Raw genomic sequence first — 18,036 nt, forward strand, 5'->3', positions numbered from 1 at the left:
AGCGACGCCCTCTCCCTGGGGAGAGCAGCCCGAATTTCACACAGAGAAATCTGTTGTGACAAAAAGAAATACAAATGCAAATACAAAAATACATCAATCATACATTCTACTGGAGTGTAAGCAACTGATCTCGCAATCCTAAGTCGTGAAAACTGTACATCGCTAAATCTCACAGACAGAGTATCTTCGTTCTGTAATAAGTAAGCTAGAGTTTGATGACGTCTGTTTCTGTAATGCTTTATACAATGTATTCATCTCTTAAAGCGGAGTAACGTGGAGGGGAGGGGACAGAGGGGCTAGGGGGGGGGGGGGGTGGAAAGAGAGAAGGGGAATGGGGGGGGGGGAGTGGATAGAAAGGCGGAAGAGAGAGAGAGAGACAGTCGCCGGCGGGGTGGGGGTGGGGGTGGGGGCGTCGAGATGTAAACTAAAAGACACTGAGAGAGACAGGCTCGGAGACAGACAGAGAAGATGGAAGAGAAAGAGAAAAGAAAGTTCAACTCACAAAGACTGTCGAACACGCCGCAAACCGAAACTCAGTATATCATTCCTGACATAGAAAGAGACAGACAGACTGACAGAGAAACACACACACACACACACACACACACACACACACACACACACACACACACACACACAGTGAGAGTTAAGTTGCAGCCCAGCAAGTCAGTTAAACTGAGTTTAGTGCCTCGCTTACACCCCGCATACACGGCACAGCACATACAAAATAAGAGAGAGAGAGGGAGAGAGCGAGAGAAGACTGCATCAGCAGTCAGCGATCTGGTTTTTAGACATCTCGCATCCTCGCCCTCGACGAAGCCTCCAGACAGTTGCTCAATGCTGCTGCCGCTGCTCGCTGTTCGCTGCTAATGGTTTCTCAGTCAATCCACTCTGACAGTGAATATTAATCAACAATGAGGCCAGGAGATCAAATAATCAACAAATAGTAAAGAGTGGTAACTCTCTCCACACACACAAGGTACATAACTTCAAACCAATGCTGCTTTCGCTACTACAATTTTGACCTCGATAGAAACATGATGCCCAACTGGACTTGCCGGTATCTGAGATTTATGCTCCATCCTTCGGTGGTAGGAAGTTGTGGGTTTTAGGTGGTTTTTTTGTTTGTTTGTTTTGTTTTGTTTTTTTCGAAGTCGGGTTCTGGTTGTGATTGTTGTTTGGTGGTGGTGGCAACATCGGCTTGAAGCGTGGAGGTTTTCTGCTGTCTTGTCTGCCGGCGGGAGAGGAGGAATTCGTCAGTTTTCATCAGCAACGACTGATTGTGGGGGTTTTTGTGTGTGTCTCGATTCAGGTGGGTTGTTGTGTGTGTGTGTGTGTGTTGCTCTCTCTCTCTCTCTCTCTCTCTCTCTCTCTCTCTCTCTCTCTCTCTGTGACTGATGTTTGCGTTGTTTTCTCGACCACACCTGTTGCCACGTGACTATATACCTTTTGATTGATTGATTGATTGATTGATTGGTTGATTGTATGTGTGTGTGTGTGTGTGTGTCAGTGTGTGTGTGTGTGTGTGTGTCAGTGTGTGTGTGTGTGTGTGTGTGTGTGTGTGGTTGCCTGTCTCTGTCTCTCTTTCTCAACCTTGCTATCTCTTTTTTCGTCGGTTGGATGAATCAGTCAGTCTCCGTCTTATCTGTCTCTTTCTCGCTGAACAAATCCCTGGCCTGGAGTGGAATGCCCTAATTACGTAGGCACTGTTTGAAAAAGGGTTGTTTTCACATTTGATTTGGAGGATGTAAGTAAGGGACTATGACGGACTGAAAAAGTGTATTTGTATTTCTTTTTATCACAACAGATTTCTCTGTGTGAAATTCGGGCTGCTCTCCCCAGCCGGAGAGCGCGTCGCTACACTACAGCGCCGCCCATATTTTTGGGTGGATTCCAGGTTTTTACAGATAAAGATCCTGTCGTGTTTCTGTGTACTGACTTTTGGAAAACAAAAGATTATATCATCAGCGCCGGAAGAGCGGCCAGAGAGATCTCGAAGGGACATAGTTGCTGGACATGACTGTTTCACCCCCTGAATATTCCTTGTGAGACTGAGCTCACAGCATGTCTTTTTCTGTGTTCCTGAGCCGCCACATTCACTTATAGTTATGATATACAAGTGGACTTTTAATCACTTGACTATTTTATCCCACTATGCAGGCAACCATTCTCCATTTTCGGGGAGGGAGGTGTATGCTAGTTATGTTCATGTGTCGATATCCCACCAAATGTTAAAATGTATTAAAGGTCTACTGCATGCATTTTTTTTCTGTTGCACTGATGCAAAGAGGGTTGAGGTACTGACGCCAACATGCAAGTCTGTTGACCCTTAACCCACCAGGCTGTGTGACCAGGATTGGAACCGAGGACCTCAGATTGAAAGCCCAACACTTTAACCACTCGGCTGTTGTGGCCACAACTCTCGACAGTGAGTGTCCATCCATTGTATGTAACAAAGGGAAATGCTTTCCCATCCCCAAGGGAGAAAACACCCAATCCAGAGCCAAGTTACTGCACTTGTATATGTACTGCTTTCTGACGGTAAATAATGATTTCATTTTACAACCCAGTGGCCTTCCAGGCTTACCCTCCTTTGAAAAAAAAATCAGATCCCAATATACAGCATTCACAAATACAACACAATGCTGGCGTAGAAATCATACGGTAAAGAGACAAAATGTTCACCATGCCAATGTTTTTGCGTACAAATGCCACAAATGAAAGTTGCCAAAATACCTTGACAGGCGCAATAGCCGAGTGGTTAAAGCGTTGTACTTTCAATCCGAGGGTCCCGGGTTTGAATGTCGGTGACGGCGCCTGGTGGGTAAAAGGTGGAAATTGTTCCGATCGAGTCTCCCAAGTCAACATATGTGCAGACCTTCTAGTGCCTGAACCGCCTTCGTGTGTGTACGCAAGCAGAAGATCAAATACGTCACGATAAAGATCCTGTAACCCATGTCAGCATTCGGTGGGTTATGGAAACAAGAACATACCCAGCATGCAGACCCCGGAAGCAGAGTATGGCTGCCTACATGGCGGGGTAAAACCGGTCATACACGTAAAAGCCCGCTCGCGTGTACATACGAGTGAACGTGGGAGTTACAGCCCACGAACGCAGAAGAAGGAGAAGAGAGAAGAAGAAGAAGAAGTTAATATACCAAATGCTAGAAGGTTTAAATTCTTTTGGCTCTATGCCATGTTGTCTGGAATAATTATTAAACATGCTAAAAGATCAAAGATCCAATGGCCTTTTACACAGTCATCAGTCACCAGAGCAGTGACTATATATAATGATCCACTGTGTCCAGGGCTTGGCACAGGAAGGCACGGTCATCAGAGCAGTGACTATATATAATGATCCACTGTGTCCAGGGCTTGGCACAGAAGCACGGTCATTAGAGCAGTGACTATATATAATGATCCACTGTGTCCAGGGCTTGGCACAGAAAGGCACAGTCATCAGAGCAGTGACTATATATAATGATCCACTGTGTCCAGGGCTCGGCACAGGAAGGCACAGTCACCATAGCAGTGACTATATATGATGATCCACTGTGCTCAGGGCTTGGCACAGGAAGGCACGGTCATCAGAGCAGTGACTATATATAATGATCCACTGTGTCCAGGGCTCGGCACAGGAAGGCACAGTCATCAGAGCAGTGACTATATATATAATGATCCACTGTGTCCAGGGCTCGGCACAGGAAGGCACGGTCATTAGAGCAGTGACTATATATAATGATCCACTGTGTCCAGGGCTTGGCACAGTCATCAGAGCAGTGACTATATATAATGATCCACTGTGTTCAGGGCTCGGCACAGTCATCAGAGCAGTGACTATATATAATGAACCACTGTGTCTAGGGCTCGGCACAGGAAGGCAGAACCCAATTCTCTCCTTCCACCAACTCTGACCCTTCCCAACCAAAGTCAGGTACTCACCCATTCACTCCTGTGTGAATTCAGGAAATTCGGAGTTAAGTCCCTTTCGCAATGACACAGCACCACACAGACGTGGGGCCTCAAACACTGATGGCAGGAAAAACACTGGATCGGATCACAAATCGAACGCATGACTCTGCCACGGCACATACCTGAGCACATCACTCCTCTTTTGCAACATCTCCACTGGCTCCCTGTCTCACACTGAATACAGTACAAGATCAGCACTCTATGTTATAGATGTATTCACAAAACTGCCCCTTCCTATCTCTGCGGCTGCCTCCACCTCTACACTCCATCTTGCTCACTACGATCGGCTTCGGATCCACTGTGTTTACGCATACCCAGATTCAAACACTCGACTGTTGGCCGCCGTTCTTTCTCTGTCTCTGGACCTTGCAATTGGAATGAACTTCCTCTTTCGCTTCGTCAAGTCTCCACACTCAGCTCTTTCAAGTCTGGCCTTAAAACCCACCTCTTCCCAAAATAGCCTCCGTTGCCTGCCTCTTCCTTGTCTTTAGTTTCTACAGTTTTAGAGCTATGCATGCATGTGAATGACTGGTGCGAAAGCGCTTTGATTTGTCCCTGCACAAGATTCAGCGCTATATAAATACCATTATTATGCCTGTCTCATGGCAAAATGATAGTTTAGATTTAGAATAGAATAGAACAGAATAGAATATGTCTTTATTACCAAGTGTACCGAGGTCACAAGGAATATTGGGAGTGAGGGGGAGAGCGTGATAGTACATAACAAGGTACGAAAATAAATCGAAAATCATACACAAACACAGATACACTAGGAATTAGGATATATACAAGTGCATATCAATATAAAAACTTGTGCATAGTCACACATGCACGCACTGCTCACACACACACATACACACACACACACACACACACACACACACACACACACATATGCACACACACAAACTCTCTCTCTCTCTCTCTCTCACACACACACACACACACCACACACACACACACACACACACACACACGTTTGAACAGAAGCTGCATATTTCATGTGGATGGGGCTGATGACTCGGATGTTCAGGTAGATGGTTGTTGATTGCTCAGTAATTCTATTTATCATACTAGATTTGTTCAATATCAATGCTCCATTTTGAACAATGAAAGCTGCTGTTTACAATTGGTTTTAACCCTTTCACCGCCAAGCTCGCATTTATGCACAGGCGTGGTAGAGGACCCATGTCACTGAAATGTGACCATTCACTGCTCTTAATTTTCGATGGTAGGATAGGCCATATTTTCTATACATCGCAGGGGAAATCCCCAGCTATTCTTAGCAACTGTCTTTTCTGTGTTTATACCACAACGGATTTTTTTTTTACTCTAAATTGACTGGCAGTGAAAGGGTTAATTGCAAGAAGAGTGCCGTTTGAAAAAGAGATATGACCTGGTCTGAGTCAGGAGCACCATTACACTGTCGGAGTAAGACCTACATACTTGAGAACAGGAAACTATTTCTTGTGTGTGAAGACTGGTTGAATGAATAAACAAGGGAAAATTCCTTGTCTGGACATTTTTTTAACTCACTCAGTACGGCCAGTCCTCTCTTCTCCTCTACACAGACCCCTCGGATGTCCAGTGGGTGTCTGAATGACCCAACCTTTAGCTTCCGTCGTCAGAATTGTGGTATTCTTTGTCAACATTCACCTCTTCAGTTTAAGAGCCTTCCGCTTGCAATATTTTGATGATGGTAATTGGGGTGAAACGCTGTTAACGTCGTCTCTTTCGCCGTTCGTATGGAGAGAGTTAATGACGATAATAGTAATAACAATAGTCTTGGTGATACTATCAGTAGCTCAAGGAGGCGTCACTGCGTTCGGACAAATCCATATACACTACACCACATCTACCAAGCAGATGCTTGACCAGCAGCGTTATCCAACGCGCTTTGTCGTTCCTTGAGGGGGGGGGGGGGGGGAGGAAAAAAAGTGGTTATTGTTATTAGTGGTGATGACGGGCGCAATAGCCGAGTGGTTAAAGCGTTGGACTGTCAATCTGAGGGTCCCGGGTTCGAATCACGGTGACGGCGCCTGGTGGGTAAAGGGTGGAGATTTTTACGATCTCCCAGGTCAACATATGTGCAGACCTGCTAATGCCTGAACCCCCTTCGTGTGTATATGCAAGCAGAAGATCAAATACGCACGTTAAAGATCCTGTAATCTATGTCAGCGTTCGGTGGGTTTTGGAAACAAGAACATACCAAGCATGCACACCCCTGAAAACGGAGTATGGCTGCCTACATGGCGGGGTAAAAACGGTCATACACGTAAAAACCCACTCGTGTGCATACGAGTGAACGCAGAAGAAGAAGATTAGTGGTGATAATGATGATAAAGGGTGGTGATTGAACTAATGGAATGTTGTGTTGTTCTCTTTGGCTGTTGTTTTGTTATTGTTCTTTTTCCTCCTTCAAAAAAACACTTTCTGATGTTTATTTCTTTTTGGAGAAATATTATGCGAGCATGGAGAGCCAGTCCTATCATGTCACTGGCACATGGTTTGCTGTTTACCAGAGACAGACTAAACTTGGTAATTATGATTTCCATGTAATTGTACCAGTGAAGATGCTTGTGGGAATTTGTTCGGTCGAAATGGAAACACAGCTATCATGGTGCAGTCATCAGTGAGCAAGGAGTTGTTGAGCAGTGAGAGTTGTCTTAATCACATGTTTGCATAGCAGTTTATGTTACCAAATCATTAGAAGTAGATAAACTACTTGGAGCTTGCTGTCTTATAATTGGAGCTTATAATTATTATTTATTTATTTATGTAAGCTTATGTAAGCTTGGTGTCTTATAATTGGAGCTTATAATTATTATTTATTTATTTATGTAAGCTTATCTATTATTTATTCACCCCCTTTTTTTTTCTCAAAGCCTGACTAAGCGCGTTGGGTTACGCTGCTGGTCAGGCATCTGCTTGGCAGATGTGGTGTAGCATATATGGATTTGTCCGAACGCAGTGACGCCTCCTCGAGCTACTGAAACTGAAACTGAAATTGGTGTCCTTGACATAGATCTCCTGGAGAGAAGTGTATTGCTGGACACGTGGTTGTTGGTGCCAAAATTTGTATTTGCATTCCTTTTTATCACAACAGATTTCTCTGTGTGAAATTCGGGCTGCTCTCCCAAGGGAGAGCGCGTCGCTACACTACAGCGCCACCCATTTTTTTTTGGTATTTTTTTCCTGCGTGCAGTTTTATTTGTTTTTCCTGTCGAAGTGGATTTTTCTACATAATTTTGCCAGGAACAACCCTTTTGTTGCCGTGGGTTCTTTTACGTGCGCTAAGTGCATGCTGCACGCGGGACCTCGGTTTATCGTCTCATCCGAATGACTAGCGTCCAGACCACCACTCAAGGTCTAGTGGAGGGGGAGAAAATATCGGCGGCTGAGCTGTGATTCGAACCAGCGCCCTCAGATTCTCTCGCTTCCTATGCGGACGCGTTACCTCTAGGCCATCACTCCACTAAGTAATGAAGTGCTTCTGCTGATGGCATGTTGATGTTTGTACAAGTGTATCTACCTTCAGAGCAGTGATGTCCAGCATGTGTTGATATTTTTGTTTTTGACCTGGGGTTTTGGTTGTGGATGTGTTCCAGGTGTGCTGTTCTTTAGTGAAACACCTTGTAAAAGCCACACCATTTGGCCCTGCTTTGGGTGTGTAGAGAAGGTGTGAACCTGACGTACCAACCCCTTGCCCAACACCCACCTTCCCCCTTTTACATAAAGAATATTGTATTGTATTGTATTTTTCTTTTTATCACAACAGATTTCTCTGTGTGAAATTCGGGCTGCTCTCCCCAGCCGGAGAGCGCGTCGCTACACTACAGCGCCACCCTTTTTTTGGGGGGTATTTTTTTCCTGCGTGCAGTTTTATTTGTTTTTCCTATCGAAGTAGATTTTTCTACAGAATTTTGCCAGGAACAACCTTTTTGTTGCCGTGGGTTCTTTTACGTGCGCTAAGTGCATGCTGCACACGGGACCTCGGTTTATCGTCTCATCCGAATGACTAGCGTCCAGACCACCACTCAAGGTCTAGTGGAGGGGGAGAAACAGCGCCGCGCTCAGATTCTCTCGCTTCCAAGGCGGACGCGTTACCTCTAGGCCAGCAAACCTCCTGACAAACATACAAAGACCATGCAAAGGCATTTGATACAAAACTCAACCTACAATTACATTTACACACACACAATATGAGTTGAAGTTCCTATAATCGACAACCACACAGGACCACACCAGGGCTGAAAATATCGGCACCGTGACACTGGAGCAGGGAGTGGAGTTGGTGTCACTGACATTGCAATCTCCCGCAGCAGCCTGACAGCGTGTTTGGCCAGTTCACCAGGCAGCAGCCTTGGTACCCTCGCTGACGAGTGCAATAGCCGAGTGGTTAAAGCGTTGGACTGTCAATCTGAGGGTCCCGGGTTCGAATCACGGTGACGGCGCCTGGTGGGTAAAGGGTGGAGATTTTTACGATCTCCCAGGTCAACATATGTGCAGACCTGCTAGTGCCTGAACCCCCTTCGTGTGTATATGCAAGCAGAAGATCAAATACACACGTTAAAGATCCTGTAATCCATGTCAGCGTTCGGTGGGTTATGGAAACAAGAACATACCCAGCATGCACATCCCCGAAAACGGAGTATGGCTGCCTACATGGCGGGGTAAAAACGGTCATACACGTAAAAGCCCACTCGTGTGCATACGAGTGAACGCAGAAGAAGGTACCCTCGCTGACAGCGTGTTTGGCCAGTTCACCTGGCAGCAGCCTTGGTACCCTCGCTGACAGCGTGTTTGGCCAGTTCACCAGGCAGCAGCAGACGCACAGCAGTCTGGATCTCGCGGCTGGTGATGGTGGAACGCTTGTTGTAGTGGGCCAGTCTGGAAGCTTCAGCGGCGATTCTCTCAAAGATATCGTTAACGAAGCTGTTCATGATGGACATGGCCTCTCCTTTGAGTTGTTTGTTGTTCTTTGTGACATGGACCTCCCCTTGTTGTTCCCGTTTGTTTCCAGAAACGCCCCCGAAAACGGAGTATGACTGCCTACATGGCGGGGTAAAAAAAAAAAAATTAAAAAAAAACTCCGGCCATACACGTAAAGGCCCGTTCGTGTACATACGAGTGAGCGTGGGAGTTGCAGCCCACGAACGACGACGACGAAGAAGAAGTTTCCAACAAGATTCTGAGGCGTCTGCAGCCAGATGATGCAGAAACTCTGGCAGGGGCAAGTCTGTTTTATACAGGTGCAGCTCACGTCGCGGCACTTAACTCACTCAGTACGGCCAGTCCTCTCTTCTCCTCTACACAGACCCCTCGGATGTCCAGTGGGTGTCTGAATGACCCAACGTTTAGCTTCCGTCGTCAGAATTGTGGTATTTTTGGTCAACATTCACGTCTTCAGTATAAGAGCCTTCCGCTTGCAATATTTTGATGATGGTAATTGGGGTGAAACGCTGTTAACGTCGTCTCTTTCGCCGTTCGCATGGAAAGAGTTAATGGATACTGGCGGGACCACCTCAACCTGATGGAGCCTTGACGTTGCAGGAACGGGTCCGATCTGACGATCCTTTAGCTTTACTTCAGCCTCTTGTATCTCATCATCTGTCGTCAGATAGAGATGTACTTTGGTCTGCGTGCTCTGTAAACCATCCACAGATGTCTTTGCATTTGTTATATCTGCTCTATATTTTACCCTGTTGTCCGCAGCATTCTTCAGTGCTCCACCAACTCCATCTGGTATGCCTTTTCCATGGCCTGCTGCGAAAAAGTTCCATGAAACACCTAAGAAACCACGCTCTAAGATTTCTGTTGAAAGTAAACTGAAGTTCTGTTTTTGACGATACTGTGTTGTAGGGCCGTCGCTGAAAAAAGTGCACATAGGTCACAGAAGAATGTGCACTCTTCAAGTGATCAAGGACTTGCCCAAGATGGGCCCATATAGTTGCTGGACCACTCTGAAGTGACTCAGACACTCCACAGAAGGAAAAAGCATCACCTTCATCTGAAGCGCCTGGAGTGAACAGAACCTCAGTTGGTTTTTTTGGAAGATCATACAATAATGAAAACATGCATCGTATTCAACTGTCGCATTCATCAAACTTTAACAAAAAAAAACCTGTTATAGTTCAATTTATGTGTGTGCAGTGTGGAATATATTGCTTGGAATGACTTCACTAAAGTCAGTAAGAAAGATTTGCCAGTTTTTGTGATCCTTCACATTTTTTCAGGCATCAGAAGTTGGTAACAGAATGTTGTGAACGTTTCAGCATCAAAATATATGTGGCGATGTTGACTCTGTCCGAACTAACTGATGTGTCGAATGTCGTTGATTTTGTAACTAACTCAAGGAATAAGCTGCCTGAGTATATGTGTGTCTTGGTTTTCTTCTTCTTCATTTTTCAGTTACAAACAGAAGTCAGGTACCACTGAAGCATGGAGACAACAACCAGCCTGACCATGGATTTGGATGACACTTCAAATGGGAGCACTGACCCACCGTCATTCTTTTTCAATGGGAGCACTGAAGACTTGCCGTTTGGAAGACATCCTACATTCATAATCATGACAGTGTACGTCCTCTCGCCCCTCGCCGCACTTGGGATCTGTGCCAACGTGGTGATCCTCGTAGTGTGGCGTGCTGAAGTCAGTTTTAACCCTACCACGTTCCTCATGAAGTGTCTTGCTGCTGTCGACATCATCTTACTCAGTGCTAAACTTGGGATGCACATCATTGAAGGGACGGGACACGGAGAAAAACTATTTACCCAATTTGACTGGCTACTATTAATCCATGTTTATTTTCAAAGCCTCACGGTTCACATCACCCTGGCGGTTGTGTTCACTCGCTGGCTGGCTGTGTACAAACCGCTTCAAGTCAAAAGCTGCCTCACTAAAAGTCGCACTGTTGTTGGTTTCATTATCACAATACTATGGTCTTTCCTGGTTACCCTTCCCATAGTTCTGTTGTTCACTGGAGTGTTCCCAACCTTGTACACAGGAGGGGTGATACAGGATTTCATTTCTGTGTTTCGGTTTAACATTATTGTTCGATGTTTCTCTCTCGTCTTGCCAATCATGATGGTGGTGATGCTCAACATCAGCATCGTGTTCATGGTGTGCCGACACAGTGTGAACTCCAGGCTGGGTCGACAGGCAGCATTACAGCAGTCCTCTAACTTCTACCGGCTTGTCGGAGCAGTGCTGTGCATCAGTGTCACCACTTTCCTCTCTTACCCTTTCGCCTTCATCGTTGATGTACTCCGGTTTCTGTACAGCTTCGAGTTATTCCAAACGTGTGGTGGTATCGAATGTCAGGTGATTCTTCTTTGCTTTGCAAACATGCTTGAGATTCTGAATTCCTCTGTTAACATCATTTATTATTTGCGGTTTATTTCAAACTTTCGCCAGCTATTCTGCTACCAATTTTGCAAATGTTGTCACACTGCAGCAAGTACTTCTGCAGCCTAGACTCCACATTTTGTGTTGTTTTGTGTTGTTTTATAAGCACAAGAGTATTGGGGACTTTGCCAGTTGGTCAGTCGCGTTTTTGCCACAGATTATCACCACAGCCCACTACATAACAAGAGAGGCAAGGCCTTCAAGACTCACTTGTGATACACTTTTTAAAAAAATCCAAGCTTTTTATGTATTGAGTATAATTTCAAAATGTAATGTTTAAGATGAGAAAGATCAGTTTAAAGCAAACCAAGCCCCCTACCATTAATTGAGTAATTTCCCTTTTTTACTATCTGCACCAAAACGTTTGCAAAATAATTAAAACTTCCATGCTTAGCAAAAGAAGTTCCTGTTTGAACAAAAAATGATAATAATGACTGCTCTTGTTGTTGGGTCAGAATATCAGACCAAAGTGCCAAGTTTAGAGAATACAAAAAATATAAATATAACAGTAAATGCAGTTTGCATATAATTAGGCTTCATATTTTATTTTTTTCTGCCCATCCCAGAGGTACAATATTGTTTTAAACAAGATGACTAGAAAGAACTGAATTTTTCCTATTTTTATGCCTAATTTGGTGTCAACTGACAAAGTATTTGCAGAGAAAATGTCAATGTTAAAGTTTACCACAGACACACAGACACACACACAGACAACCGAACACCGGGTTAAAACATAGACTCACTTTGTTTACACAAGTGAGTCAAAAATCTTCAGATTGCGTTGTTTTGTCTCATTTGTGCATTAACATGATCTCTGCTAATCACTGACCACCATTAACCACTGACTGCTACTGACTACTGATGACCACCACTGATCACTGCCTACCGTTAACCACTGACCACAGCCAACCACTACTGGCCATCACTGACCACTATATACTGACTGACCATTATTGACCATTGACCTCTACTGATGACTGCCGACACTGTTTACCACAACTGACTACTAATGATCACCACATACCACAGCTGCCCACCGCTGCCCACTATATTCTGACCACTGCTGCCTACCAGTCAGTACTGACCACCACTGCCCACTATATTCTGACCACTGCTGCCTACCAGTCAGTACTGACCACTATATTCTGACCACTGCTGCCTACCAGTCAGTACTGATCACTGCTGGCCACTGACCACTGACCACTATATTCTGACCACTGCTGCCCACTGACCACTATATTCTGACCACTGCTGCCTACCAGTCAATACTGATCACTGCTGCCCACTGACCACTGCTGACCACCACTGCTCATCACTGACCACTGCTGACCACCACTGACTACTGATGTTCACCGCTGCCCAGTGGCTACCACTGCCCTCCCTTGACCACTGCTGAGCACCACTGACCACCATTTACCACTGCTGAAAATCACTGACCATTATATACTGAGCACTGACCATCACCGACCTACTCTTGCTTTCCAGTGAGATTATCATGCACTATTTCCATGCTCCATGATCTAAAGCACAATGATGTAATTTTCATGCAATCAAATATCCAACTTCCTTCCACATATTGTTGTGTTTTTCATTTGAATTTCTTTCTCTCCCTCTTTCTCTCAACTACGTGTGGATGCTGCAAGTGTAAGATTTCATTTAACTCTTGAAAAGAGGACGAAGACAGAATTCAAGTGATCAATTCCTGGAGGAGGGGAGAGTGGAGCAATCAGCTTTCCACGACCGTGTTGCGGTCAACCAGTTCCTAAGTCAGTTTTCCACGACCGTGTTGCGGTCAACCAGTACGCTTATAGTTGACTTCATCACGTTTTTGCGGTAGTAGTAGTTTTTAAAAATGTATTTATCTATTATTTATTCACCCTTTTTTTTCTCAAGGCCTGACTAAGCGCGTTGGGTTACGCTGCTGGTCAGGCATCTGCTTGGCAGATGTGGTGTAGGGTATATGGATTTGTCCGAACGCAGTGACGCCTCCTTGAGCTACTGAAACTGGAACTGAAACTTCAACGTCCGATGGAAGTCTACAAGAGCTTCAGTGGAAGAGGCCCAGTTCCAACAGCGAGTGTTATCTTTCGTTTACCTCACCTGGTCGTGAGTGTTGTGGTAAAGTTTGGACATTGCGTAGAGAAGGCCCCATCTTCGTAGAGGAGGACTGTGTTTGAATGTTTTTTGTGTGTGTTTTTGTTGTTGTTGTTGTAATTGTTTAAGTGCGGAGAACAGAAAGGCTCCCGGGACTTAAATTGATTGATAATATATATATATATATATATATATATATATATATATATATATATATATATATATATATATATATATACGAGGGTCATTCAATAAATAAGGTGAATATTTCGGTATAAGGACTTCTAATACAGATAGAAGCTTACTTTTTTCTTTTTTTTTTTCAACGTAGTCTCCCAACACTGTCACACACTTTTCCCATCTGTGCACAAGCTTCCGTATTCCCTCAGCGTAAAAATCTTTGGACTGATGTCTCAGCCAGTCGCTCACAACACTTTTGACTTCATCGTCACTTTCAAACTTCGTGCCTCTCGTGAACGCTTTCAAGGGACCAAACAGGTGAAAGTCTGAAGGGGCAAGGTCTGGGCTGTAAGGGGGATGAGGGAGCAGTTCCCAGCCCAGCTCGTTGATGGTCTGCACCGTTCGGGTTGCTGTGTGAGGCCTTGCATTGTCATGATGCAAGATGACTCCTTCTGACTGATGACCCCTGCGTGGACAATTTTGTGTGCTGTCCCAACAGATAAGCTCAAAGTCCTTGCAGTGTCATCCACTGTCACCCTTCTGTCAGACTGAATGAGGTCACTGACTGATTCGATCACCTCAGGAGACCTCACTTCTGTAGGCCTTCCAGGCCTGTCTTCATCCTCAACACTGCTCCGTCCTTCTTTAAACAATTTAGCCCACTTGTAGACATTTTTTCGGCTGAAACATGTGGCACCATACACAGTTGACATTCTCCTATGAATTTCAACTGGTTTGCACCCTTCAGCAACCAAAAACTTGATAACTGACCGCTGTTCAATCCTGGAGCATGCTTCTTGGTCGGCCATCTTTGTTAATCGCCAAAACTCTCAAAGTTTTTTTAATCTGCAAAACAAATTAAATCCATGTGAAAAAGAAGTAAAACAAAAAAAAAACAAAAACAAAAAAAAGTAAGCTTCTATCTGTATTAGAAGTCCTTATACTGAAAAATTCACCTTATTTATTGAATGACCCTCATATATATATATATATATATATATATATATATAGTGAGAGAGAGAGAGAGAGAGAGATTTTTTTGTTTTTCTTTTGTTTTATGTCACTTTTCATCATTCACCATTCCTTTAGCCAACCAGGGATAGATACTAAAAATAGATTGGGGTAGGGCAGCATTAAGGCATTCTTTTGGTTAGGGGGAGGTGTTCTTTCTGTCAAGATAGTTAGCCCCCCCTGTTGGACCCCATCATTCATCAGGAAAGATTGTGTTCATGCTTGTTTGATGCACCAGTGTCAGTGTGTAAATAAATGTTCTGAACAGTAAATTCTTTGCCTGTGTTTCTCTTGCAAGACGCTGTAGAGTGTGCTGCAACTCTTTTGGACAATTCGAGCTGTGCCTAGACCTATTCCCTGGAATAGGTCTTGGTACGTAACAGCAGTCTCCACTCTGGGAGGGACACTCACTCAGTCTGGCTCTGCAACTAAGCCATTATTGTCATCAGCAGGGGGCTTAGTAGGTGGTGTCCAAAGTAAGTTAAATCAGAACAGGCACCACTGAACACCACCAAAGTGACTCAGCAGCAGTGCAGGGTCTCCTCTGGAGTGAGGCCTCCTGGCGACCTAACATCGATGTGGACTGCCGACGCTGGGAATGTGATGGACGAACACGGGTGTGGCCATGTACGGTTGACTTGGAATGAGTGGTGTGGAAGTAATGCCACTGAAACGGGGCAGATGATGGGGCAGCAAAAAAACCAAAAACAAACAAAAAAAAAACCCCAAAAAAACAAAAACAAAACATGCAAAGCGGGATACTAGCTTGCCACACAGGGGATGGTAGTTCAATGTGCTGGTAAGGTTCTGAGCCTGTGAGGCTGCTTTGCACAGTCCAGCTTTGTATGGTCAATGGTGTGTGTGTGTGTGTGTGTGTGTGTGTGTACATGTGTGTTTAGCCAGAAAGATTCCTTTATGATTTTTCTCTCCCTCGACATTGCATTTATATGGTGGAAGAGTGCATAATCCATTTGGTGCATAAACGTACGGTCTAATCCAAGATTCCAAATGGCAATGTGGACTCTGGATACCTGATCAGATCTACTTTAGATCACTCAGTACATCTGTTGAATAATAAAGACTAAAGAAACAAAAACCTATCAGTAGATATATGTTTAACTTGATAAAGCATTCAAAGGGAAACTTTTCTTGCATGTGCAGAATCCTTGCTTTACCTCTTCCGAGTGCTGCAGGACAGAAATTTCCACCCCTTTCCAGTGGGCAAAAAAGTGCACCAGGATAGCTGTATCCCTTACCACCATTTAGGAATAATCCCATCGCAATTGTCACAACTGGATAATGTGTTTGTTTTCCTTTGATGTAAGTATCAGTTACATATAATTTCTTTCAGTAGTTAGCGTGGCCAGATTTTTTGTTGTTGTTGTTGTTGTTGTTGTCACAGACAGTAATTTTTTACATATAAATTACTCTCTGTGACAAAAAAAAAAAAAATTGTGGCAAAATAGTTGTCAAAGAGCATAAAATAGGCTGGGAACTAAAAGAGTTATATAAACAGTTGAAACAACATTCTGAAAGGAATGCACTTGTATGTGCCTTGCATTAAAAAAAAGAAAGGGGGAATAAATAAAAAAGCCAAAATGCCAACACAGGTTAGGCTAGTTGGGTTCCCCCACCCTTTTTTTTTTTTTTTGCCTGCCGCAAGATGCTGCCCCGGAGCTGAAACTCAGGGGTGGGGTGCTGAGGCTGCTTTAGACCCTCTTCTATCCTTTTGTTGTCCCGAATAGACCTATTTTTATGTTTTATCTTACACCTCTGCGCACACAGGTCAACAATAGTCAATGATGACGGCTTACCTTCCAAACTGAAGAAATCCATACAATACAGAAATGCTCCCACACAGGCTGAAGGGAAAGGAGAAAGAGAAGAACGAGAGAACTAGACAGACATAATATCCATGAGGAGAGACAGAGAGAGAACAAGAGAAAAGCGCCGGAGAAATGGACACAGCAAAACAGACAGAAAGAAGCAGATTACTATAATCCAGCACAAACGCCAATCAACTGGTATATATATATATATGTTTAAAACATACAATTATACATACAATAAAACCTCCGATTCAGACATGTATGTATACAAACACCACCTTCCTTAAAATGACCCCAAAGGGTTTCTGACCAATTATGGGTCTCACTTGTTTTGTTTAAATAGGTTGTTTTTTTCACTCTTGAAGCACCCAACACAAAATCAATTAAATTATCGTTGACACATATAATTAACAAATACAATTACATGTACAGTAAAACCTCTGATTCAGACACTTCTGTACTCTTGACTGCCTTCCCCAACATGACTAAAAAGGTTCTGTTTTTTTTAACAGATTATAGTTCTTAACTTTGTATATACAATTTTTGACTTGAAGAATAACTGCCTTCCTGTTTGAACTCGCAAGTGACAAACTGACATCCTAAAACAACATTTTTAGCTAAAACCGGCTGAAAAGTTCTATGACACACATCTCTAAATTGGGCTGACTGCTGTTGAAAAAAAATTACTTGTCCAAACCTTAACATACCAAATGTGAAGGTATTCACATCATTTTGTAAGGTCGAGAGAACTCATCAACTATATACAAGACAAACATCAAGATATAAAAACAAGCGTTGACAGGCTACCTTTCTTTACATGAAAAACGTGGGCTGTGTAATCGTTACACGCTCATACCGTCAATATCACTAACACTGATGGTAGCTTTTGCAATATTTTCTTTCAAGCTTACCCCGATTAAAGGTGTAAAAACAAGGTCACTGTCATCTTCTGAATTACCTGGCCATGTCAAATCAGGTCTTCTGTCCATTGCAGGGACAAAACATTTAACTGAAGGTTTCTTCACAAACTGAAAGATTCTTCACAAAGTCCGTAGTGATTGAAGGTACAGTGATAAAACAAAAGTTGACTGTTGAGTGTTTATAACTGACAAATGGAGAAAGTATGAATGGGTGAGTGCATGCATGTGTATGCACGTATGTGTGTGTGCATGTGGACAAGTACGTCAGTCTGTCTGTAAAGACCTTTCTCTACAAAGCCCAATTTTTCATTAACATTTATTCTTCAAGACAAGCGAGAGACAGGATTTTCAAAGACAGGCTACAGACAGAATTAAATTTTCCTGACTGCCACAGACAAGATTATCCAGACTGCCACTGACTGTTCTGAAAGATTATCCAGACTGCCACTGACTGTTGTGAAAGATTATCCAGACTGCCATTGACTGTTCTGAAAGATTATCCAGACTGCCACTGACTGTTCTGAAAGATTATCCAGACTGCCACTGACTGTTCTGAAAGATTATCCAGACTGCCATTGACCGTTCTGACCCCACAGAAATCCAGACTGCAATAAACAAAAAAA

At 43.8% G+C, this 18,036-nt stretch overlaps 1 protein-coding gene across 1 annotated transcript; it reads right to left on the bottom strand.

Moving 5' to 3' along the window:
* Positions 1 to 8,735: 8,735 nt before the first annotated feature.
* On the bottom strand, positions 8,736 to 9,973 carry LOC143289396 (histone H2B-like). Its single transcript, XM_076598358.1, has 2 exons — positions 9,904 to 9,973; positions 8,736 to 8,932 (listed from the first exon to the last, which is right to left on the bottom strand). The coding sequence occupies exons 1-2, from the start codon at positions 9,971 to 9,973 to the stop codon at positions 8,736 to 8,738; spliced, it is 267 nt and encodes an 88-aa protein (XP_076454473.1).
* Positions 9,974 to 18,036: the final 8,063 nt, after the last annotated feature.

Source organism: Babylonia areolata, chromosome 14 (genome assembly GCF_041734735.1).
Source record: "Babylonia areolata isolate BAREFJ2019XMU chromosome 14, ASM4173473v1, whole genome shotgun sequence".
In the NCBI taxonomy this organism is placed as follows: Eukaryota; Metazoa; Mollusca; class Gastropoda; order Neogastropoda; family Buccinidae; genus Babylonia; species Babylonia areolata.

Excerpts from the sequence above, each read along its gene's own strand:
- LOC143289396 (XM_076598358.1), bottom strand. The coding sequence starts at position 9,973 with ATGCTTTTTCCTTCTGTGGAGTGTCTGAGTCACTTCAGAGTGGTCCAG. Across the intron at positions 8,933-9,903 it reads ACTATATGGGCCCATCTTGG|GAGAGGCCATGTCCATCATG; the intron begins GCAAGTCCTTGA and ends AACAACTCAAAG.